The following is a 23,768-nucleotide window of genomic DNA, read 5'->3' on the forward strand; positions in this document are numbered from 1 at the left end:
GGCCCATAACCGAGTTCAAATGACCCGCCACTGGTGTTGGCCGTGAGCCGCAATCGAGCTCGGGGTCGCCCTAACCTCTAAGCCACCGCTCCCCCCACTCACAATGCAGTCGCATACCTAGGCGAGTACACGCGCGTGGTCGTAATGGCACGTGCGTTCCATATTTAGCACTGTGCACAGTTCAGTTTGGTGTTTGAACCAGGTCAGACCTCGGGAGACGGGGTTAAGAGTAGGCCTGAACGATTAATCGATTTTAAATCGAAATCGCAATTTGAAACAATGCGATGAGCAAATCGCAAAGGCTGCGATATTTTGCGATTTTGAAAAGTCCTATTTCTTATTGGAATTGGTTTGTTATTTTATTATTTTAACTTTATTTAACTTAACAATTGTTCTATGTTTGCTTGCTCTATTTGAATGAAAACATTTTAATAAATACATGTTGGAAGCAATTCATATATTTTAAGTTCTCATCCTTGCATTAGAATATATAGAGCAGTTTATATGTTGATGGTATCATGTGGTAATGCTCCATCACATGTTTTTAATCTATTACACAGTGAATATTGAACTGAAGCTTGACTTAGATTGTTTTATCGCAATATCTGTCAGAAAAATCGCAATCAGATCATTTCCCCAAATCGTTCAGCCCTAGTTAAGAGTGCCATGTGCAATAAGTGACCCGGGTACTTATTGATACCTTACATGGCACACACAGTCACACGCGGCACACTGCGTAATGATTCGCGGTTCAACCATCGCCAACCGAGCGACGTGACACAAATCTAACTGAATAAGAATCTTTATTTATCCTGGAGGAATCCGATGAGCTGTGAAGCTCTTTGTCACATGTGTCCAGACTCTCACAGCCTGGGACTTATTCGAGGCTGAGTCGAATCCGTGACCTCGGATTCGAACTCGGGGGTCGCCGGCTTCGTAGCGCGGTGCGCTAACCACGGCGCCACCGCTCGTCCACTGCATCACCCAAAAACAGCATCATTAGCCGGTGTGGTACAATGGTTAGCGCACACTGGACTAGCAATCGTCCAAAGATTGCGGGTTCCATTCGATCTCCCGGAGCGGCACTTGAATGTTAAAATAATTGGGCAAGTAAAATCCCACGTGCTCGTGTCCACTAGCCAGCAGTACGAGTTCAGCGCAGTCCGCCAGTTCACACTTACATCACGACCAACACCTACACCTTGAACATCACCTGAACAGGTACCATCACCTGCATCGCGACCAACACCTACACCTTGAACATCACCTGAACAGGTACCATCACCTGCATCGCGACCAACACCTACACCTTGAACATCACCTGAACAGGTACCATCACCTGCATCGCGACCAACACCTACACCTTGAACATCACCTGAACAGGTACCATCACCTGCATCGCGACCAACACCTACACCTTGAACATCACCTGAACAGGTACCATCACCTGTATCGCTACCAACGCACCACATGCACAATCTGAACAAATACCATCACCTGCAGCGATATCATCACGTATACCGTTACCATCACAGAATTTACTGTACCAGTAGTATGTGTACCAACATCTACACAAATACCACACAACCCAATACCATTGTACAAGGCCGTAGCCATGGAGTCAACATTGGGGGGGACCAAATCTTCCAGGGGGTCTGGGGTCCCCCCCCCACATTTTTTTTTAAATTTGAAAACGAATTTCCTGCCTGATATGTAAAAAAATTCACTAACACATGAGATGGACTTTTTATTTATTTTTTACAATAATGTCTAATAGTGTATTGTATTACATTGCTCTGTTCTGATATTTTTTTTTTACCTTTTCTTGTTTCATTGTATGTAATGGCAGAGATTAGGGATTAATAAAGTACAACCATAACCACAATCATATAAACAGGAATATATTTTATAGGTAAGATATTAGGGGGGGGGGGGCATTTTGAGCATACAGTATTTGAATATTGGGGGGGATGTCCCCCCCTAATATATTATAATTACGGCCTTGCCATTGTATTAACATCACCTACCGACACATGCACCATCTCCTCCGCAAGTACCATCACATGCAGTGACCATCACCCCACATGTGTACCAACCAGCAATTCCATGAATACCACAGTCAACGCCATGGTGGCGAGATGTTAACTACCCCATGGTCGCGTGGATGTTTTTCAGGGTCCTATTGTTTGTTTCCCTCCATTTAGAAACATTTGCTTTAGAGTATTTGGCTGCTATACATTTCCACACGTTGAGCCACTTCGTTGACCTCTCATTTGTTCCCAGGTCGCGTCTGAAAAAGAACTATTAGCTCAGTAGATCCTTACCTTGTAAAATAACAAGAGTAACACTACCCACACCCGTGCCATCGTTTCCACGAGTTACCTATAGGTGGGGGGGTGCATGGGTCACCTAGGGTGATGGCATTTTGTTCTCTTAACAAATGCAACAAAAATGCATGCCCTGATAGTGGCATTGTCTTTGTGCTGTTCGGCTTTTGGCGTCCTCTGGTCTAACACTGTTTGAGACGAGACTCTAAAGAAAGTTGTCTTTGGCCGGTGGAGCAATCAGTTTTAAAACAATGCATCATATACTATCAGAGCATGTTTTTTTCGTTTGCATGTTCACAAGTACGTGTGGTTAATGCAGACACGATTCCTTGCAAATGGTTTCAGTTTGGTGTTTTAACATCTTAACACCTGTTTTATTGCCAGAAAGGGTAAACCTATTTTTATTAAAATGCACGGTTCACGATTATGAAAATCGTGATTATTTTAAAACCACCGCTATCTGCCCTTAGCATGGGTTGGTGGGTCTGACTGGCGTGGCGGTGTAACGAGTGAGGTCCTGTGATCAGCTGAGCTGGTTTAATCAAGTTGGACTCCAGTAAGGGCTTGTGAATTCCTCACCTTGCTATGAGGCCATTGAACTTGAAAGTCCTTCGGCCCAGCGTTGGAGGGGGGTGAGGTGGGCGGTGGCGGGTGGCCGGGCTCGCAATCTCAAGGTTGCTGGTTCATATCCTCGTTGTGGGGGCAGGGGGTGACTTAATCCATCATCCCGCCACTCTGGGGGGGTCCATAAAGTAACTACTATTTTGTGGGTAAGTCAATAGCGATGGTTGTGTCCTGGCAGTTTGGGAGAGACTTGCCCCCTGCCATAGTCACGTGGAGTTTCCACCACTGGTTCAGGGCTGTAACCAGTGCCTCGATGCTCATTTGAGCGCTAAACCGGTCTGAATATACTCTGCCCGAGACGACTTGCATTCTGGGAAATTGATAATCTAACTGACACTGGTTTTGTTTGTGCAATGTTTTTTATTTGTCACGCGGCGCAGTTTTGTTTTGGTGCCGATTTCTGTTTTTTTTTCATTGCCGTACCTTTATTCTATTTGTTTAGTTATCTCGGTCGCCCCAGGTGGCACTTGGGAACGAGACTATCTTGCTCCCTTGAGTTCTCACACAGCTGGTTAAACAAAATCCACTCGAAATTATAAACTAGAGATCTCAGTATCTCTATGGGTCTCTATCTCAATGGCTCTTGATGGGTCTATATGCATCTCTACGTGTCTCTATGGGTCTCCATGTGTCTCTCTATCTATCTCGAAGGGTCTCTGTATTTCTGTGTTGCTACGTATCGCTATGTGTCTGTTTCATCTTGGTCACCAGATCAGTCATTTGCGTTTCAGACTGTCCTGCTCTCTTGATTTCTTACCTGGATACACAAAATCGACTTGAAAGCTCTGTGGCTCCTCACTGCTTATTCTGACCCCACTCAATCATCCATAGTATCGCCAGTTCACCAGCATTGAATCAGGCCAGTTGGACCCTGCTAATGAGACACTGAGGAAAACCAGTCCAGAGTCTTTGCTTGTCATGAAATAAATGCTGCTGAATTGATGAACTCGCAGAAGCCTGTGTGGCTTGTAAAGAAATACTTTAATTGTTTTTATTTGGATGAGGCAGATATGTGTAGAAAAATTGTCAGATTTTCATATTGTTACTATATTTGTATTCAACCAGAATCACAATATTTATTACTCCCTAAGAAATCTGAAATTCAAAGGGCTACCTTATACAGTACTTTAAATGGGTCAGGTGTGAAATCGTTATGCAATCCCATTATGTAAGAACGCACACCGCTGCGCTCCAATCAACACGTTTTACTCTGATTTATAATTCACTGCATCGTTCATCGGGCTCGCGGGGGAGGAGCGGTGGCACTGCAGTCGGCACGCCGCACCGCTTAACCCCGGCTACTCGAGATCGATTCCCACTCGCGGCCTACCCCAGCGACGAAATAATTGCTGCCTGTCATGGGCCCCTCTCCACCAGTAGGTTGACTCGGACATAAATGAGTGCCTGTCTGGAGCGGCATCTCAACATCAGCCCTGGGGAGACAAAGGCGTCTGGGCGTGGTGTTGGCCACACCAACTCTCACTTAGGTGCACCGTGTGCTGGCCACCATAGGTGCTGCACGCTAACAGCCCCAACAGTCTGTTCAGGCTATACATACAGAAGGTCTTGTTATGTGTGTAGAGGCCTGTCCATGCTTGTGTGTGTGTGTGGGGAGCGGTAGTGCAGCGGTTAGCGCGCTGCGCTACGAACCCAACGACCCAAGGTCGATTCCCGCTCACGGCCAACACCAGTGCGATTATCTGAACGGGTCCTGGGCCTCCCCTAGGTCGACTCAGCCTAAAATGAGTACTTGGTACGGTGTGTAAAATATTGCCACTGGGAAGACAAAGGCAATCGGAGTGGTGCTGGCCGCCCACCCCCTCGTGTATCGTGCAGGCCTTAATAGGTGCTCGCTAACAGCACTTGCCCCAACAGTCTGTTACTGCTGTCTTTGTGCTGGCTGGTATGTGTGTATGAGTATGCTGTTATGTACATGTGGGTGCCTGTCCACGCAAACAAATCCACATTCCTAACCACAATGAACCAGGGGGACCTGTGGTATTGTTGATGTTTCAGATATCTTGAGATACGTACGACCTTTGACATGTTGGTCAAGGTTAAAAAAAGAGATACGGTCAAAATATTTTCGCCGAGCTCATCTGGAACGTTTTTCGTTTACATTTTCGTCCTTTCCGTTCCTCCAATTTTCCAGGTTGTATTGGGGAATAGTTTCGTGAACATGGAAAAAGAAACGTACAAGTTAAGATCATACCTCTCAACCCCTTATCAGTGCCTAGCTTATCACAGACCAATTCAGACCTTATTGATCACCCCGTGCTCCCTATCAATCTCAACGTTCATTTTACAAAGTCCCATCACAAGGGAGAGAAACACAAACAAATAGACACTTGGTTTGCCCGTATTGAAACGGCTGTACGCCGTATGGACCTGAGAACTCAATTGACCTGTACCAGAATACGGGGTAAACCGTATGGTTTGACAGGTATGGTTAAGATGTGGGGGTGACGCCAAGCCCTGAACTCGGCCTAGTTAATTCTAGATTTGAAGGCCTAGTTAAACTAAACGAACGTGCCAGCTGTGTGGCCGCCCACCACTGATGTTCTGACCCCCGCTCAAACCATCCACACAGTGTCCCCATTTCACGAGCATTGATTCAAGCGAGCCTGACACTGCTGATGATGATGATGATGTGTGTGAAACCGGTGCAGAGTTTTGCTGCTGAAAATATGCACTCCTAGAAGGCCACGTGGCTGATGTGTTGTGTTAAGTGTGTTTACAAATGTGTAAACACACTCAACATTTAACCTGATTGGAGTATACATGGCGGCCATCATCCCCATTACTGAAAAAAACTTTGCGTAGACATCTCCTAATGTCACCACACGCCTTGTAGTGACCGAGTCTTTGAGCTGCGGTGAACCAATGATCATGCCCATTCGATGTACTCACGTCTGATATGCCTATTGATCACAATTGCACGCAATAAAATTACCCTCTTGAAAAAGAGTCGCGAGATTCGGCGAGGCTCCTAATCTGCGGGTAAATGTTTCCCAATGTTTGCTAAATGTATCAAAATCAGCCCCAGCCTCCCCCATATATCACGTGACTCCTGTGTGACCACCCCTACTGTGAAACCCCTCCACTCTGATCTATATACACACACTCTAAACCAGCTCACGTGACCTCTGTGTGGCTCTAAATCCCTGCCCTCTCCTCGCCGCCCACTGTCGGTCCATGCAGCAGCGTCGAGGCCCTAAACTACCCTCTCCTCAACCCGCACCTCTGCTGAATAGCTTGCTTGGCTACGTACGGTGGGAAAGAAGTTAAACATCTCTCCTGACCACTTCACTCCCGTTCCTTCCATTCCTTTTCCATCCTTTTCCTCATTTCCCATTCTCTTCTCTCTTCCTTTTCCTGTCCCCCTTTCCCCCTTTCCCCAGGCCTGCCTCACAGGGCTCACATCCTTGACCCTTCTCCCCTACACGTGATTGTGCCACCACGGGTTCAAAGGTCGCCAGTTTTCAGCACAAGGAAGACGAATTTTAAAGAGGTTAACTTCCACGCTCATTGGCCTCCTTTTAAGCGTATGCCAGTCGTTCTGTTGGTAGCTGCTGCTCCTGGTGACTCGGTGACCCACGACCTTAGAATCAACACTGACGATATGATCTCCCACTCCTTCACCCACATTCCACGAAGATAAACAAACCCTTGGCGGTTTTATACCCTAAGGTGCGGGGTGTTTCACATCTTCGCGTTTTTGTGTTGATTAGAACCACCCTAACGCCCTGTTACTTAAGCGAATTGAGAGTTGGCGTGATGCATTTATACGCATCTACCGCTGTGTGAGCTTGCGTGTGCCTGTGGTACGAACCCGCACACTCACTCTGTCATTCAATCACTCGCTCATTCGCTCACTCGCTCACTCGACCTCTCGCTCGCTCACCCACTCAACCATCCAACCGCCCATGTCTGTGTGCGTACATGTGTGTCTGTGTGCACCTAGCCTGACACAGGCACCGTGGTGACATCACCGCCATGTAGTGGTGAATGGCGGTTGTCTGTGTGTGCGCGCGTGCATGTGTGTCTATATGCATGTATGTGGGGAGCGGTGATGTACTGGTTAGCGCACTGCGCTACGACCCGGTGGCCTAAGGTTTGATTACTACTCACGGCCATTAACAGTGGTGAACAGTGGCGGCACCTGCAAAATCTCTCAGGGGGGGCAAATGTCTGGATGATTGATAAGGATAAGGTCCACCCATGCAATGGATAAATTAACAGCTTAAGCATGTAAAGGCAACTTCACTTCTTTAATATTAATGAAAAATAAAGTGACTCTTACAATACATCTTGTTTGTTTCTATACTCACTATTAAAACAAACCACTCAAGTTTCTTTTATTAAAGATTCCACTAGGTGGCGACAAATTATATTGTTGGATGAAACGTGCTTACGTATGATGACGTAAGCACGTATGATGACGTAAGCACGTTAGTGCGAGCCCTCCCGGAAGCCATAGAGAATGCATTGCAGCGCCCGCCCTTCGAAAAAAAACATCTTTGAATGTAAGTCTATGGGGCCACTCGGGGCGATTCTCAGCCGGAGTGAAATCGCCCAAAAAGAGGCGGTACTCCACAGAACGTGACATGACGCTGATTGGACTAGATCCAGAGGCACAGTGACGGCTAGCGTGACTGTGGTTGAATGACATTGGTGGTGCGTCGCCCAATCGCCCTAATGAAGAAACCGCCCCTGGTGGTGAATATATGACCCAGACCTAGGCCTCTACTAGGTTGACTCAGCCTTAAATAAGTACAGTAAACCCTTGTTAATTCGACACATATGCGGCTCTGGCCTTGCCAAATTATCCAATATTCCGAATGGTACTGCCTAGTGCCTCCTGCCCCAATAAAAAAAAAATCCAAATTTGTTTTCCAAACTCTTCACACACCAGACACATTGACACACCTGCATCAATTCCATCAAAAACTTTGGATTTGTCTCGCAGACTCAGGGATTGATACTTCAAGTCCCTTTCTGTTACTTCTTGATGTGGGTGTAGACGACGTTGCTGAGAGGGTTGGCTTGCGCAGAGTGCACGAAGAAGGTGAAGTCCAAAGCGACGGGTCTGCACTAACACTCACCACGCTCGCCACGCTCACCACGCTCAACACGCTCGCCACACTCACCACGCTCGCCACTCACCACGCTCACCACGCTCGCCACGCTCGCCACTCACCACTCTCACCACGCTCACCACGCTCACTACGCTCGCCACGCTCGCCACTCACCACGCTCACCACGCTCGCCACTCACCACTCTCACCACGCTCACCACGCTCGCCACTCTCACCACGCTCGCCACTCACCACGCTCGCCACGCTCAACACGCTCAACACGCTCGCCACTCTCGCCACTCTCGCCACGCTCGCCACCCGCGTCGTCACTCGACCGAGTCGTTGTTTTGGTCGTGGCGCGCGGCATCGCTCCACTTCTCTGACGAGATTGGACCATTCGGTACGGCAATTCGGCTCGTGGCGAATTACTAGCACACCGTATATATATATGCCGAAAGCGCAGCCGTGCCGAATTGTCCCCAATTACGAATGATCAAATACCGAAATAACGAGGTTTTACTGTATTTGGCATGGTATGAAAGTATGAGCACTTGGGAGACAGAGGCAGCCGTGCGGGCCTTAATAGGTGCTCACGAACAGCACTTTCCCCAACAGCCGTTAAGGCTATAATAGGGGGGATGTGTGTCTTTGTTCTTGTCTGTGAGTGCGGGTGTATTCATTCACGTGGATGTGTTTATCCGGATGTGCCTGTATGTGTATGATTGCCTTTTCATGGTTATCTCAGCTTGTGTGTGTGCACGTGCAGGTTTATGTATCGGTGGTTGTCTCTCTGTGTGTGTGTGTGGGTCTTACCCGTGCGCATGTGCACGTATGCTGCAGTGGTTAGCGCACTGTGCCACTAACCTGGCGATCCAAGTTCGATTCCCGCTCACAGCCAACACCAGCGACTAATATTCTGAACCGGTCCCAGGCCTTAAAGGAGTACCGGGTGCGGCATGTAAACATCACCGTTGGGGAGACAAAGACGGCCGGGCGTGGTATCGGCCACACCGTGCCGGCCTTCAACAGGTGCTCGCGAACAGCACTTACCCCAACGGTTTGTTAAAGGCTCCACGGGACGATCTTTGTCTTTGTGCACGTGTGCAGCATGTGTGCCCCGGCTCACCAACTCTCCATCTCTCATTGTGATGGTGGGGTTGCCGGCTCGGGGAAAGACCTACATCTCCAAGAAGCTCACGCGCTACCTCAACTGGATCGGAGTCAGCACCAAAGGTGGGTGGACTCCTTGAGATCGCCCGGCGAGGCATCGCCCACCGACACGAAACTAAACACGAAGAACACCTCGTTGTACGCGTTGTTGCTCGCAAAGTTCACGTTGATCTCGCGCCGTTCTCGTGTCGTGTTCGTTGCTTCAAACACCTGGGGGCACGGGGAGGGAGGGGGCGCACAGGAGAAGGGGAAGGGGGTGGCACAACTATCAATTAGAACTATAAACCATCTGGATTTCACCGGGTAATGCCCACTGAGCTACGTAGCTCTTTTTCAGAAGCGACCTGGCCACAAATGATCGCTCAACGAAGTGGCTTATCACGTGGAAATGTACAGCAGCCAAATACCCTAAATGCGTGTTTCCAAATATGGGGGGGAAAACTGGAGGACCCGGAGAAAATCCACGCGACCACGGGGAGAACACGCAAACTCCAAATATACAGGCGTCAGGGTCGGGATTGAACCCACGACTTCCTGTATACCAGGCGATGTAGTTCACATCTCGCCACCGTGAGACGCTCCTACCACGAGCCCACGTCGCCCACCGCAGCCGAACCACCCCTCGACCGCCTCGCTACCACATGGCAGTGTCACTCTCTGATCACACCAGTCGCACAGTGCTACGAACCCGGCGACCCGAGTTCAATTCCCACTCACGACCATTAACAGTGGAGAATATCTGAACCGGTCCTGGCCCTCTCCTTGGTCCACTCGGCCTCAAATGAGACCTGGTGCAGTGTGTAAACATCAGCACTAGGGAGACAGTGCTGATGTGCCATGCTGGAATTCATAACTGCTAACTAACAGCACTTGCCCCAACAGTCTGTTAAGGATGGGGGGGATCTTTTGTGTGTGTGTGTGTGTATGCGGGACGGTGCAGTGTTCAACGTGGGCATGTACCGGCGCCAGGCCACCGACTCGTACCGCTCGTTCGAGTTCTTCCGCCATGACAACGAGGAGGCGATGACGATCAGGAAGTACGAAGCGCACGCACGCACGCACGCCCACACACACGGTTGAGTCCCGTCACTCAGCCGGGGAAGAAAAACTACCCGCACCAAACGGACTCCGTGATGCTTTCGATCGGTGCCTTGTCCCTCGCGTGTTATACTTTGATGATATTATTATACACAAGAAAGCCTCACCGAGGCTCGTTTTCAAGAAGGTCCTGCCAAGTTTTCGCAATAGGGAGTGATTATTGCTTGCGGTGTATGATTCCGATTGAGTAACTCTGTGGTGGGAATGTTTTCAAATTTGGTGACCGTGACGCCGGCACAGTGTGGCCCACTCTTGCGAACCACATCGCAGGATCTCTTTAACGTCCACTGTGAGTAAAGCAGATGGTGCATGATAGTGGTATCATTGTGGGTGCCACAGTGGCGAGATGTTAATTACCTCGCCTGGTATGCAGCAGGTCGTGGGTTCCATCACGACGTGGCACCTGTATATTTGGAGTTTGCATGTCTCTCTCTCCCCATATTCACGTGGATTTTTCTCTGGGTTCTCCGGTTTTTCCCACCACATTTAGAATCAACGTGCGTTTAGAGGACAGGTAGTCCTCTACTTACGATAGAGATGCGTTACGACGACCTCATCGTAAGTCAAAAATATCGTAAGTCGGACCATCGTAACTCGGGGACTATGATACCTGGCTGCTATAAATTTCCACGTGATGATAAGCCACTTCTTTGAGCTTCGGAAAAAGAGCTAAACGGCTCGGTGGGCATTACCTGGTAAAATAAAAAATATTTTCTAGTTATCATGACGGTTAATACGCACCACGGGGTTAACCAGGGTGGCTGCAGGATTTCGAACGGTAAACCTCTGCGGGAACGTGTCACCGCCCATGCACGTGGCGTTTACGTAGCGATGATGTCTTTCCTTCTGACCCAGACGACGATGAAGTCGTGGCGCCGCGTGACAAAAGGGTTCATTTCTTTAGGAGCCTTTCGGTTCGATGTTAGTACCCAAGGCACCTTCATGTCAAGATGTCTGGTCAGCGCGGAAGAGTAGGCCAAATGTTCCCTCGCGGTGGGCTCTCTATAGAGTTTCGTCTAGCAGGGAAGCCCTTCTGCCAGCAGTGGCGTGAGTGAGCACTTGAAGGGCTGCACCTTTACCTGTTACTCAAGGCGCATAGAAAGCACCATTAGGCTTCTGAGAGTTTACTATTAATGCCTCAGGCTCATGAGCTAGACTAAGGCTGCTTTTAGGGTTCATGGAGTTTGTTGGTAATGTTTGATGCTCATTTACGCAGACTCTGGCACGATTAGAATTCACAGGATTTTTAATGCAAATGCCCGGAGGTGCAGAGACCCAGACGGGCAGGACTGACGCCGTCATGGCAACCGCCTGTGGGTGGTGGTTATACAACCGCTGCGATGACGGTGCTTGCAAACACACACACGCCTCGCATAATCACCTCGCATTAATCGCGCCGGCGCACGGGAGGGAGAATGACACGGCTGGGGTGTGACGTCTCCCCCCGGGGCTCGCTACCGCGGGGCTGTGATCCACGTCCCTGTACCACGTGGCCAGGCCATTTGTAACAATAAAAATGTTGACTCATAGCGCGCATGGTGCTCGCTCATCGCTCTCGAAGAGAGAGGACGACTCGGAGGCACGAGGGAGAACCACAGACGAGCGAGGCAGCAGCAGCAGCAGCCTGGCGTAGTTGAGCCGGTGCCAAATGTCACCCCCCCCAAGCTCTGCGGTTCTCTATATAGAATGAGCGTTTTCTTGCCTGCTCGCCGCTGCCGACGTTGTTTTGCTTGACGGGACGACGGTGCCTCCCTCCCGCAGGCAGTGCGCGCTGACGGCGCTGAACGACGTGAAGACGTACCTCTCAGACGAGGGCGGCCAAGTGGCAGTGAGTGATCGCACAGATGCACGGCGGTCTCGCAAAGACACACACACACATGGCGGTCACACAGACACACACACATGGCGGTCACACACACACACACACGCTTCCACGGGAAGCGTTTCACAACATCTGTGTGTGATCCACCAACCCTCGCTGCTGCCTCAACAGTTCTGGGTCAGAGGCGGTCGTGCTGCTGCACTGTGGGGCATCACCGCTTGACGAGATTCGCCCCAATTTCACGCTCACCCTTGCCACCGCCACCACTCTCAGCGGATATGTTAAAGCCACTGCCACTGCCGCCTGGGGAAGTGCATTGTGGGCTGCATCTGGATGGTTTTTGAGAAGGGAACTCTTTTGGGATGCCGCGCTGGTGAGATGTTAGCTACCTCGCCTGGTATACAGGAGGTCGTGGGTTTGATCCCGAGCTTGACGCCTGCTGTATATTTGGAGTTTGCGTGTCTCTCTCCTCGTGGTCTCGTTGATTTTTCTCCGAGTTCTCCGGTTTTTCCCTTCACATTCAAAAACGTGCGTTTAGAGTTTTTGGTTGCTTTAAATTACGACATGAGCCACTTCGTTGAGCTATCATTTGTGGGCAGGTCGCTTCTGAAAAGTAGCTACATAGCTCAGTGGGCCTTACCCGGTAAAATACAGATGGTTTATAGTTCTAATTGATAGTTGTTCCTCCCGTGCCCCCCCTTCTCCTGTGCCCCCCCCTTCCCGTGCCCCCCCCCTTCCCGTGCCCCCCCCCTTCCCGTGCCCCCAGGTGTTTGACGCAACGAACACGACGCGAGAACGGCGCGAGATCATCATGAACTTTGCGAGCGAGAACGCGTACAAAGTGTTCTTCGTGGAGTCGGTGTGCATGGACCCCGATGTAATCGCCGCCAACATCCAGGCACGTGGCCCCCCGCCCCACCTCCCTTGCCCCCCTTCCCCCACCCACATCCCATGATGCACTCGCAGTCCTACTGAACGCAATACCGGGACCGTTAAACGCACTACCGGGGGTCATTAACTGCACTACCGTGGACGTCAACCGAACTACCGGGACCATTAACCGCACTGCTGGTCGTGTTCACTGCACACCCGGTCGCGTCGACTGTATGCGTGTTGGGGGTGTGCCTCCAGTATCTCAGTTTCCGTCCGCCTGCAAAACCCTCCTTGCGATTGGAATGTGCTCAAAGCAGGATGTGCTAAAGGCGCAGCCTTGCAGGCGCTCTCTCACGCCACCGCTGACGGAAGGAGCCTCCACTAGAGGGAGCTCTAGAGGGCCCCTTTAGGGGGGTATGTTTGCCCGACTCTTACACATTGGCCAGGCATCTTTGAAAAGGTGGGAACACCGACACTTTGCCCCCACCTGGCGATTGACTGCCTTGAAACCATTTATGCTGCTGGGGTGGAAAGAGGCAGCGAAGGGGTTGGCGAGGTGTGGTGTGGTGTGGGGGGGATTTCAGAATCTTTGCACCATCAGTCCAAACGCCGCGCAAAGCACTTGGAACCGGCGAGCACAAGCCGAGCGAACGGGCTCGCAAGATCGGAGGGTTTGGGTTCAAACCCTGGTTGGAATGTGGAATTTCCTACAAACCGGCTCTGCAGGAAATCACTCGGGGGCGGGTACACCGCGGCCCGCCGGCACCCAGCCAGCCTGTCACGGTGACCTCCACGCCCACACAGTAGCCAAACTAGTTTTGAAAAAAAACCCGCGCTAAAGGAAAAGCCTGCCACCTGCAGGCCGAAATTCCTAGGTAACGTTGAAAGCAAAAACGTTGTTATGTTTCTACAAAGTCTCCCACAAAACATCAGGGAATTCAACCGGTTCAGATATATATCATCTATAATCCGCTTGCCGCGGATGATGGCTGCAGCCGGGGATCGAACTCGGGTTTGCCGTGGTTGGTAGTGGCCGAGCGCTAACTGCTGCGCCACCGCTCCTGGAGCACCCCCACCTCCCAGCTCTGGCGTCCCACTCGGCTTGCTCGAAAGGAAACGTCTGCCTATGCACAAAACGCGCGGCCACTGCGAGTTGCCGAAGTGTTTCCGAGTCGTGGGGGATTTGCGGCGCTAATCGTTGTCCTTTGCCCGAGTCCTCGAGTGACCGCGCGAGGACGAGGTGCACGGCTCGGCACGTTCGTGACCCCCGTGTCCTCCCAAACCGCTAGCCGTGTGACCGCCCTCGACGAATGAGCGAGGCGGCCACGATGCAACGTTTCACGACACGATGTTAAGTTCCCCGAGGTGGTGGTGGTGGTGATGTCGATCGTCGCGATATTTAACACGCGCGTGTGTTTTTTTTTCTTCTGTAGCGTGGCCCAAAGACCCAGCATGCCAAGCGGGCCAGTAACAAACAGCACCGTCGAAGGTGCATTTGAGATGATACGAAACAATGCGATCACTTGACAAGATGCCCCCCCCCCCCCCTGCTCCCCGTTCCACCCGACCGCCTACCTCCCCCCTCCCGTTCCCCTGCCCCCCCCTCCCCCCGCGTGTGCTCCACCACCACCACCACAGGAGGTGAAGCTGACGGGGCCCGACTACAAGGGCATGAACAAGGACGATGCCGTGGACGACTTCCTCAAGAGGATCGTGCTCTACGAGCAGACCTATGAGCCGCTCGACGACGTCGCCGACAGGTGGCGCCGCGCTCCGCCACCTTCACTTCGCTTCTCCTTGCTCCACTCCGCTTCGCCTTGCTTCACTCCGCTTCTCCTTGCTCCACTCCGCTTCTCCTTGCTTCACTCCGCTTCGCCTTGCTTCACTCCGCTTCGCCTTGCTTGACTTTGCTTCCCCTTGCTTCACTTTGCTTCTCCTTGCTTCACTCGGCATCTCCACCTTCACTCCGCTTCTCCTTGCTTCACTTCGCTTCGCTCCACCCCACTTGGTCTGGCTGTGCTTCAATTCGCTCTGCTCCGCTTGATACACTATAGCCCTACTCATGATGAAGAGCAAGCTCTAATACTTACGTTGACAATGATAATAGGAGTAATTAAGTGTAAGCTGTGATGATTTGTACGATAAGTAGATGCAGCTCTGATGATGAGTATGTAAAGCATAGGCTGTGATTACGTTGATCACAATGATGATGGTCTTAATCGGAGCAAGCTTTCATCGTGGTCATGATGCGAGTAATGAGTGTGAGCTGCAACGTGAGTGACGAGCGTAACGCACCCGAGCCGTCACGGTGAAGGGCATTGCAAGCTGCGACGACGACGGGCGGTGTTCGCGAGGACGTGAACAACGCCGGTAATGAACTCGCGCAGCGGTGACGACGTTCGCGACTCCGCCAAGGAGACGATGTCCCATCTCGCACCTCCCCCTCCTCGTCTCTCCCCATCTAGCGAGCTGTCCTACATCAAGATCATCAACGTGGGGCAGCGCTTCCTGGTGAACCGCGTGCAGGACCATGTGCAGAGCAAGATCGTCTACTACCTCATGAACATCCACGTGCAGCCGCGCTCCATCTACCTGTGCCGCCACGGGGAGAGCGAGCTCAACATCAAGGGCCGCATCGGCGGGGACTCGGGGCTCTCCCTGCGCGGGAAGCAGGTGGGTGGGGGGGGAGGCAGTGTGGGTAATGAGACGGGGGTGGGGGGAAGCGTGTGGAGGGGGGCCAGTGTGGTGGAGAAGCATGTGGGGAGAGGGGGGGGGGAAGAGTGCGGGTAGAGAGGGGGGTGGGTAGAGAGAGGGTGGGGGGAAGCGTGTGGGTAGAGAGAGAGAGGGGGGTGGGGGTAGCATGGGAGTCGAGTGGGAGCTGTGGGGGGGGGTGGGCAGGATGGTGGTAGTGGGGGAGCAAGGGGTAGGGGCAGTGGGAGTGCGGTGGGAGTGCAGGGTGGGGGCAGCGTAGGGCTGCCACCTGTCCAGCTTTTCCCAGGATCCTCTTCTTGTCGAGGAGGAAGCTGCTGCTGCTGCTGTACCGGGTAAACCAAGTCCTCCGGAGTGTTTGCGTCGCTTGCGGAATAACAACGCGCACGCGGCTCAAGGCCACGCGCTTGCACGCAGTGCCGCCCTCGTCCGCTGTCGCGAGATGGTCGTCTTCTGCATCTTTCCGCGATTTGCCCCGTTTTTTTTTTTTATAACCGGAGGTGGCATCCCTAGGGTATCGGGGAGAGGATGAACTGGTGTGGAGGAAAGGAGGGGAGAGGAAAGGAGGGGAGAGTGGGAGGTGGGGGGATGTGGAGCGAGGAGCAGCAGGGAGAGGAGCAGGAAGTGAGGTGTTGAAGGGAAGTGAAAGGGTGAAGTGAGGTATTGAGGGAGAAAGGAACAAGGGGGGAGTATGAGAGGGAAGGATGAAGGTGGAGATAAATGAGGGAGAGAGGGGGGAGTTAAGAGGGCGAGAGAATTAAGAAGGAAAATAGGGGGCAGACGATGGGGACGAGGGATGAAGGGGGGGGGAGGGGGGGGGGAGTAGAGGAAGAGAGAAGACAAGTAATGAAGACCAGGGAGGGGGGGGGGGGGGCAGAACGAGATTAACCCTTGACCCTGTTTGCTCTCCTGCCCCCCACAATATCCTCCCTTCCCCTCTCTCTCCACCTCTCCTGGTACCCCCCCCCCCCCCCAGTTCGCCAACACGATGGGTAACTTCCTGCGGGAGCAGAACATCAAGGACCTGAAGGTTTGGACGAGCCAGATGAAGCGCACCATCCAGACGGCCGAGGCGCTGGGCGCGCCGTACGAACAGTGGAAGGCGCTCGACGAGATCGACGCTGTGCGTGCTCGTTCACTCCTTCGCTCGCCCGTTTCATTCATTTATTAAATCGCTCCAATCACACAATCGCTCATTTGTTCACTCGCTCGACCACTGCATTAATGTAGCCCCTCGCTCGCTCAGTCATTTATTCGCTCGATTAATTCACTCACTTATTTTCTCAATCGCTATTACTTGTTTAATCAATCACTCATTCAACCGTGTGCTCAGTTGCTCATTCAATCACTCCATTACTCATTCATGTATTAATTCATCATTCACTCACTCGCTCGTTCACTCGTTGGCTCTTTGTTCGTTTGTGCGGTATTTCTTCACAATCGGGGCGACCATCCTAGCCGGTTGATGGCGGTTGATCACCATTGCGATTGGCGGTGCGGCACGCTCACTGCGGTGGGGGTGGGGGTGGTGGTGCGTGCCGCTGCGTGCAGGGCGTGTGCGAAGAGATGACCTACGAGCAGATCCAGGAGACGCACCCGGAGGAGTTTGCGCTCCGGGACCAGGACAAGTACCACTACCGCTACCCCAAGGGGGAGGTGAGTCCAACCGGGACCCGACGGCCGCCAGTCCCCTCCAACTCCGAGCGAAAACGACCGAATAGAAACTGGTGCAAAAAAAACGACTGCATTTCGAAAGGGAAAAAAAAAATCGCGAAATAGTGCACGAACTTAAATAAATTATTCAATAACTAACATCTAGGCCAAATTCAATTTTAAAGAGACACCTGTACGATTTATTAATTATTTTCATTTATATAAGCTGCACAGTAGTCGCTCGCTCCCGGATGAGGGAAAATGACTCGGAGGTGCGAGGAGGAACCACAGACGAGAGGTGAGCCAGGCGGTAGCAGTCAGTCAGGAGCCAGGCAGTAGTGGTGAGTCAGGAGCCAGGGGGTAGCGGTGGAGCCAACACGACCAGCAATTGTCCAAGCTCTGTGGTCCTTCAGCTGTTTTTCTTCAGCTCTTTTCAGTCAACCAGTGTTTTAAGTCGGCGTTCACAACCTCTGTTACGATCCGTAATCGGTTACTTTTGAGTTGGATCATCGTGTAGGTATAATGCAAATTAATGATCAACTGTGCCCTCCGCCACCCGACACAGCCAATTACGTTACGTGGGGGGAGGGAAATCCTCCGATTGCGTTGGGTTTTCAGCAAAACCAGAGGGGGGACATTGAAAAGCCAACAAAATTTTGCTTGTTGGGGCGGGGGTGGGGGGTCTTTGTCTTTGCACACGGGCAGTCGTACCAGGACCTGGTGCACCGCCTGGAGCCGGTGATCATGGAGCTGGAGCGGCAGGAGAACGTGCTGGTCATCTGCCACCAGGCGGTCATGCGCTGCCTACTCGCCTACTTCCTTGACAAGTCCTACGGTACACGGGGTGGTCGCCGTGCAGACACTCGTCGTACATGCCGACGCGCGCGCGTGTGCGCACGCGCAGGTACACGCAGAAACACGCGCAGGTACACGCAGAAACACGCAGAAGCACGCAGAAACACACGCAGGCGCACGCGGACGCATGGCCACAGAACATCCAGACACAGAATCGCACAGACACACGGGGCACACCGGCACCGGGGTTCCTTCCTCGCCGCCCGCCACTCACCGCACCACATGGGTTGGTGAAGCAGCCAATCGCGCGCAATAATGACGTCATTGACTCGATCCCATCAAGTTACTCAAAAGTACGAATGCGCAGCCCCTTGATCAATCCGCTGCTGGATGAAAGCCCGTGGACACACGAGGGGGTCGTTTGAGCGTACTTCACCAACGCTGGTGCCGTCTCGTTTCAGAAGAGCTCCCCTACCTCAAGTGCTACCTCCACACGGTCATCAAGCTCACACCCGTGGCTTACGGTACGGTCGCCGGCTCGTGATCTTTGTGTGTATGTGGAACTTTACGTCGCACCGTACGGAGCCAACCATGCTAATCGGAGGTGCCGATGAGCAACGACCTCGCCCTCTCGTCCCTTGACGTCAGATTGCCAGCCTTCAAACCAGGGGGGGCACCGGGCGAGGGGTTGTGATGTTTCATTGGTTCAATTCGATTCTCGCGGGAATGGGATACAAATGTTCCGTTTTGGCTACGGGGCAGAACAAAATGGAGATGGAAAGTACTGAGGAAGATGACACAAACGGATGGATAGAACAGATACAGGGTGATGTGGATTTACATGGCTTTTAAATGTGACCACATCTCAAGGCACGAGAGAAACAGCAGGCCGATTTATTTTAAAGGAGAAGCAGTCTGCCACAAGTTTCTATGCGAGTCTGTGGGTCTGTGTGTGAGTCTATGGAAGAGAAAGGCAGTCAGCCACAAGTTTCTATGTGAGTCTGTGGGTCTGTGTGTGAGTCTATGGGAGAGAAAGGCAGTCAGCCACAAGTTTCTATGCGAGTGTGTGTGTGAGTCTATGGGAGAGAAAGGTAGTCAGCCACAAGTTTCTATGTGAGTCTGTGGGTCTGTGTGTGAGTCTATGGGAGAGAAAGGTAGTCAGCCACAAGTTTCTATGTGAGTCTGTGGGTCTGTGGGTCTGTGTGTGAGTCTATTGGAGAGAAAGGCAGTCAGCCACAAGTTTCTATGCGAGTCTGTGGGTCTGTGTGTGTGTGAGTCTATGGGAGAGAAAGGCAGTCAGCCACAAGTTTCTACATGAGTCTGTGGGTCTGTGGGTCTGTGTGTGAGTCTATGGGAGAGAAAGGCAGTCAGCCACAAGTTTCTATGCGAGTCTGTGGGTCTGTGGGTCTGTGTGTGAGTCTATGGGAGAGAATGACATTCAGCCATACGCAGAGGAGAAGAGGTGAGGTCTTGAGGCCTGGACTTGAACAGGAGTAGGCAGCCGGCAGCAGACGTGGCTGTGGTGGGGGGGAGTTCCAGATAGTGGGAGCAGCAAAGGAAGATTGAATGAACGACCTCCCACTGAACTCCCGTTATCTTGTCAGATGAGGTGGTCGAACGAGACGATACAAATGAAGTTACCCACGAATCAATTCAGCCGCGGATAAAACGAGACGTTAGGTCGTTAGCGTTTCGCGCGTTGCTTGGCAACACGCTGACGAGGGAGACTCGTTTGTGATGGTGATCGCATTTTTGCTGTCGCCCTCTCGGCGGTTCAGGCTGCAAGATGGAGCAAATAAACCTCAAGGTGGAGGCGGTGAACACGCACAGAGACCGGCCAGAGGTGAGTACTGCTCACCGCTCGCTCGCCGCTCACCATACCACACGGATTGGTGGCACAGACAATCGCGTGCAAGTATTCTTAGCCAAAGTAATTTGCACCGAAAGCGTGAAGCAGGAATTTTGATTGGTTTGCAAACTAAATCGTGCGCTCACGTGCAATTGGACAATTTTGAACCCTCCGCATTGTTGGCACAGAGAAGGATGTATAACTATGTTCGCGTTTGCTTCGTCCACACGAACAAACAGTGCCCCCCTCCCTCCCTCGCCTCCCTGTTGACCTCGTGTTACCCCTCCACTCCCTGTGTCGTTTGTGTTTCTGGTGTCGCAGGACACATGCGTTTCTCGAGGCGCCGCGCAAGCGCTGAGCACTGTCCCCAACCACGATTAACATCCCCCGCTCATCCTCCTCCTCTTCCTCCTCCACCTCCTCACCTCTCCGTTCAACCAGCCTCCTCTCCTCACCACCCTGCTGCCTTTCACGAGGGCTCGCCCCGTCCCACCCGCCGCGTGCGACGCCTTCCAGCCCTGCCGCCCTCCAATTTTTTTTTTATTCCTCCGTTATTTTATTGTTTGCAAAGTTCAGTTGGTGGTTTTTGCCGTGCGTGCGCACCGCACTGTGTGGAGCGTGCGTCACATTCTGCACGAGTCCCGTCGTCGCTTGAACATCTTCACCCTCGACGCTCGCGGCTCCTTGCGATCGATTGAAAAACAACAACAAACTACATCCGATTCCGCATTGACAGCACTGCTGCACAAGAGCAAATAGCAAAACTCAACGCGTTCGCCCGACACCACTGCCCGGTTAGATGGCCCTGGCGGTAGAGCGAGCGGCTCGCACTATGGAAAGATTTCCAAGTTCAAATCCTGGTTGGGGTGGGGGTTGACTCGGCCCGTCATCCCCTGTCGCTGTCCATGTTATTCAGATGACGACTGGGTCCTATGAATGCTCCATCTTCGTTGGCCGGTGTGTTTGGGGGCACTTCCCGTTGATGGCTAATCAGGCCCAAATCTCGAAATGCTAGATCCTCTCCCATGGGATGAATCACATGAGTACCATTTTGTGGGGAGCTCAACCAGTGGTTGACCTAAGGATATACTCGCCCTCACCATAGCAATTTCCTACAAACTGGCTAATGGCCGTAAACAGGAGATGACCACAGCCATGGCCTCTGCTCATGTGAGCAGGAAACCACTGCGACTTGATTTTGAAGTACAGCTCTGCCGTCTTTCCTCCATGTGCTGGGCAAGAGGAAGGGTCATATGCCCACGGAGTGGAGCAGACACTCGGTTTTACGTGAAAGGGCTGCGGTACCTACTGAATAACACATTCTAGCTCTGGCAGTAGCTCGCTACAGCTAGCACTCTGGACTTGTAACAGGTGACGTTTGTGGCAGTGACCATTGTCTGCTGTGACGACGAGCCATTGCCGGACGTGTTGTCCAGTATAGATCTACTCCTCTGCAGGCAGGGGCAGTGTTATCGACCAACGTGTTGAGTTTATTAGGTGGAGCAGTAGATTGGCGGAGTTGATTCGATCGCGGCTCACCGAGTCGGCTCTGCGACCGACGTGCCTTTTCCCACCTCGGCGGCGGGCAGCGCTCGTGATGAATGTTCGTCTCCCAACCCCTCTCGGTCGATTTGTAATTTTTTTGGGGGGTTCGAGCAAAGCAGGATGTCAAAAACCGCTTGTGCCTGAATCGAGCAGCGCGCAGAACGCGTGGCAAGCTGCAGAGGCGTGGGCGCTCGCGAACAAAAAAATCTCGCGGTGCAGATAAGACCCACGCATGTCAACTCCCCCCAAAGGGGTTCAATCGGTGAAATGTCCAGTGAGAAAATATTGGGGGGAAACCCAAGAAACTCAGAGGGGACCCTAAGAAACTGAGGCACAGACACAATTGCGTAGGAGCAACAGGTTAATGTCCACTATTTAGTGGACACCCCCGTAGTAAATGAAATAACAACCTTGGATGGTGGTTAGTTTCCAGCTTGATTCTCATAGAAAGGCTGCGAGTAAAGACAACAGTTTTGGAGCTAAACCTTCCATGAGACCTGAAACTACTTGCAGCAGCTGTTGCTGGTGAGGCACTGCACTAAATAGGGCTTTGTGTGTTAATTTGCAACAGGTAATCAACACAAATTGTGAGAATCCACTGTATGGCCGTGAGACACTGAAAACTGTGAAAAACCGCGAATCCATAATGTGAGACTTGACGCGCACGAAGGGCTTGATTCTCGATTTTGAACGGCACTTGACAATTCTAATCTTCTCCTTCAGCGGCACGGCTGAGTGGCACTTGTGGCAGCACTTGCGTATCGACTGCCACACAGCCAGTCGGTATTATAGTTTTATTGACGGTTTAACCGTGTATAAACACAAACTGTATCGGTAATTGTATTTCGTCGTCTTAAACGTACAAGTTTACTTAATTCTGTGCAATCTACTGCTGGCTGGGGTGAGACCTGGGTCCCGTGGCCGATGCGACGGATCCTGCAACCGGCTTCTAGTTGTCGTCACCCAGCACCGACCTTGCCTCTGACCTCACCATTTACCGCTAAACCCTCGCCCCCCCCCTCACCCCGCTGGTTCCCGTGGGTGCGCGCAGAATGTGGACGTGACCCGCTCCAGGGAGGATGCCCTGCGGACGGTACCTCTACACGAGTGACTCGCTCGCTTGCCCGCCCGCTTGCCCGCCCGCCCGCTTACCCTCCAAACCCACTCGCTTACCTCTCTTGAGGATGTGATGGGCTACGGAGGGTACAGGTTGTCTGCTGCTGCCAAGCCACAGGTCATGTGGCTGTGTGACCTGGAGGATGTAGATATCATAGAGAGGGCATCTCGGAATGACCGGGACCCAGTGGTCACTCCTGGCCACAAAGTCTGCCCCGGGTTTTCCAGTCTCGGGTGATCGATAAATGCGTGGATTCGTTTAAAAACTGGAATGCGTTGGCAGTGGCGTTATCACCAGGGCTCTCCCCAGCAGCTTCCCAGGAGCACCGATTGCATTATTATCATCATCATCATCGCTCTTTCTACCAGACGGACAAATCCAGTTTCCCAGAACTGGTCTCGTTGGAACCCAGTACAGGAACATCGTCATCATCATCGTCCTCGTCATAATCGCACGCCGCTTCGTGATCCAGTCTTTGCCTGCACGCGTCGTCCGAGACTGGAAAACGCGAGCTGGAAATTGTGGCCTCCTCAAAACCGGACTCGCACGTCGCCACTGGACTTGAACGGCCGAAGTGGCAGCTTTGAGAAAGGTGGCTGCGGGGTTGCGCTGCGCTGCACTGTTTCTCTGTGCGGGACGAAGGGTGGGTGGGTATTATGCCGAGGCCAAGATCACTCTCGGGTTTTTTTTATTTCGTGTTTTTTTTTACTGTAGATGCTGTCCCGTGGCTTGTGGTAACGGTTTCAAACGCGGCGGTTGCACCGGCAATGCAATCGGTAACACTCGACGCGAGCGGGTGTTGGGAAAAATCGCGGTGTCCGGTGCTGGGCAACCGGCGGTTGGTGCCAAGGGCCGTGGAAAATCAGAGAGAGATTTGCACCCACGGGATGCAACGCCACTGTAACAATGCCGCAGGGATTTTACTACCATTGTTTTTAACTGGCGGGTATTATTATTACAGAACGGCGTATCTCAACGCCCATCATCGTGGCCCCTCTCCATGCTGTGCATTTTTTTGTGATTAGTACCAATCAGGCTCTTTATCCGTATGGAAATTAAATCCTCTGTAGACAGTGCACATATATGATGGTTGGTAATCGTGGAAAGCC

General features: G+C 52.1%; 1 protein-coding gene across 3 annotated transcripts in view; it reads left to right on the top strand.

Annotated features, from left to right (window-relative positions):
• The window catches only part of LOC144729347 (6-phosphofructo-2-kinase/fructose-2,6-bisphosphatase-like), a 44,346-nt gene extending 21,376 nt beyond the window's left edge, over nt 1–22,970 (top strand). For 2 of the 3 annotated variants that reach the window (XM_078609545.1, XM_078609546.1), the window contains exons 2-13: nt 9,136–9,261; nt 10,139–10,235; nt 12,058–12,124; nt 12,885–13,016; nt 14,630–14,751; nt 15,457–15,664; nt 16,677–16,823; nt 17,252–17,356; nt 18,059–18,188; nt 18,610–18,672; nt 19,927–19,991; nt 20,319–20,477. In XM_078609545.1, coding sequence (XP_078465671.1) covers nt 9,136–9,261; nt 10,139–10,235; nt 12,058–12,124; nt 12,885–13,016; nt 14,630–14,751; nt 15,457–15,664; nt 16,677–16,823; nt 17,252–17,356; nt 18,059–18,188; nt 18,610–18,672; nt 19,927–19,991; nt 20,319–20,378 — 1,322 coding nt within the window. In that variant the 3' untranslated portion in view covers nt 20,379–20,477. Of the gene's footprint in view, nt 1–9,135; nt 9,262–10,138; nt 10,236–12,057; nt 12,125–12,884; nt 13,017–14,629; nt 14,752–15,456; nt 15,665–16,676; nt 16,824–17,251; nt 17,357–18,058; nt 18,189–18,609; nt 18,673–19,926; nt 19,992–20,318; nt 20,478–22,593 lie in introns of those variants that run through there. The other variant, XM_078609544.1, reaches the window with a different exon arrangement.
• The last annotated feature ends 798 nt before the right edge of the window (nt 22,971–23,768 follow it).

Source organism: Lampetra planeri, chromosome 32, assembly GCF_965212315.1.
Source record: "Lampetra planeri chromosome 32, kcLamPlan1.2.h2, whole genome shotgun sequence".
NCBI lineage: Eukaryota > Metazoa > Chordata > Hyperoartia > Petromyzontiformes > Petromyzontidae > Lampetra > Lampetra planeri.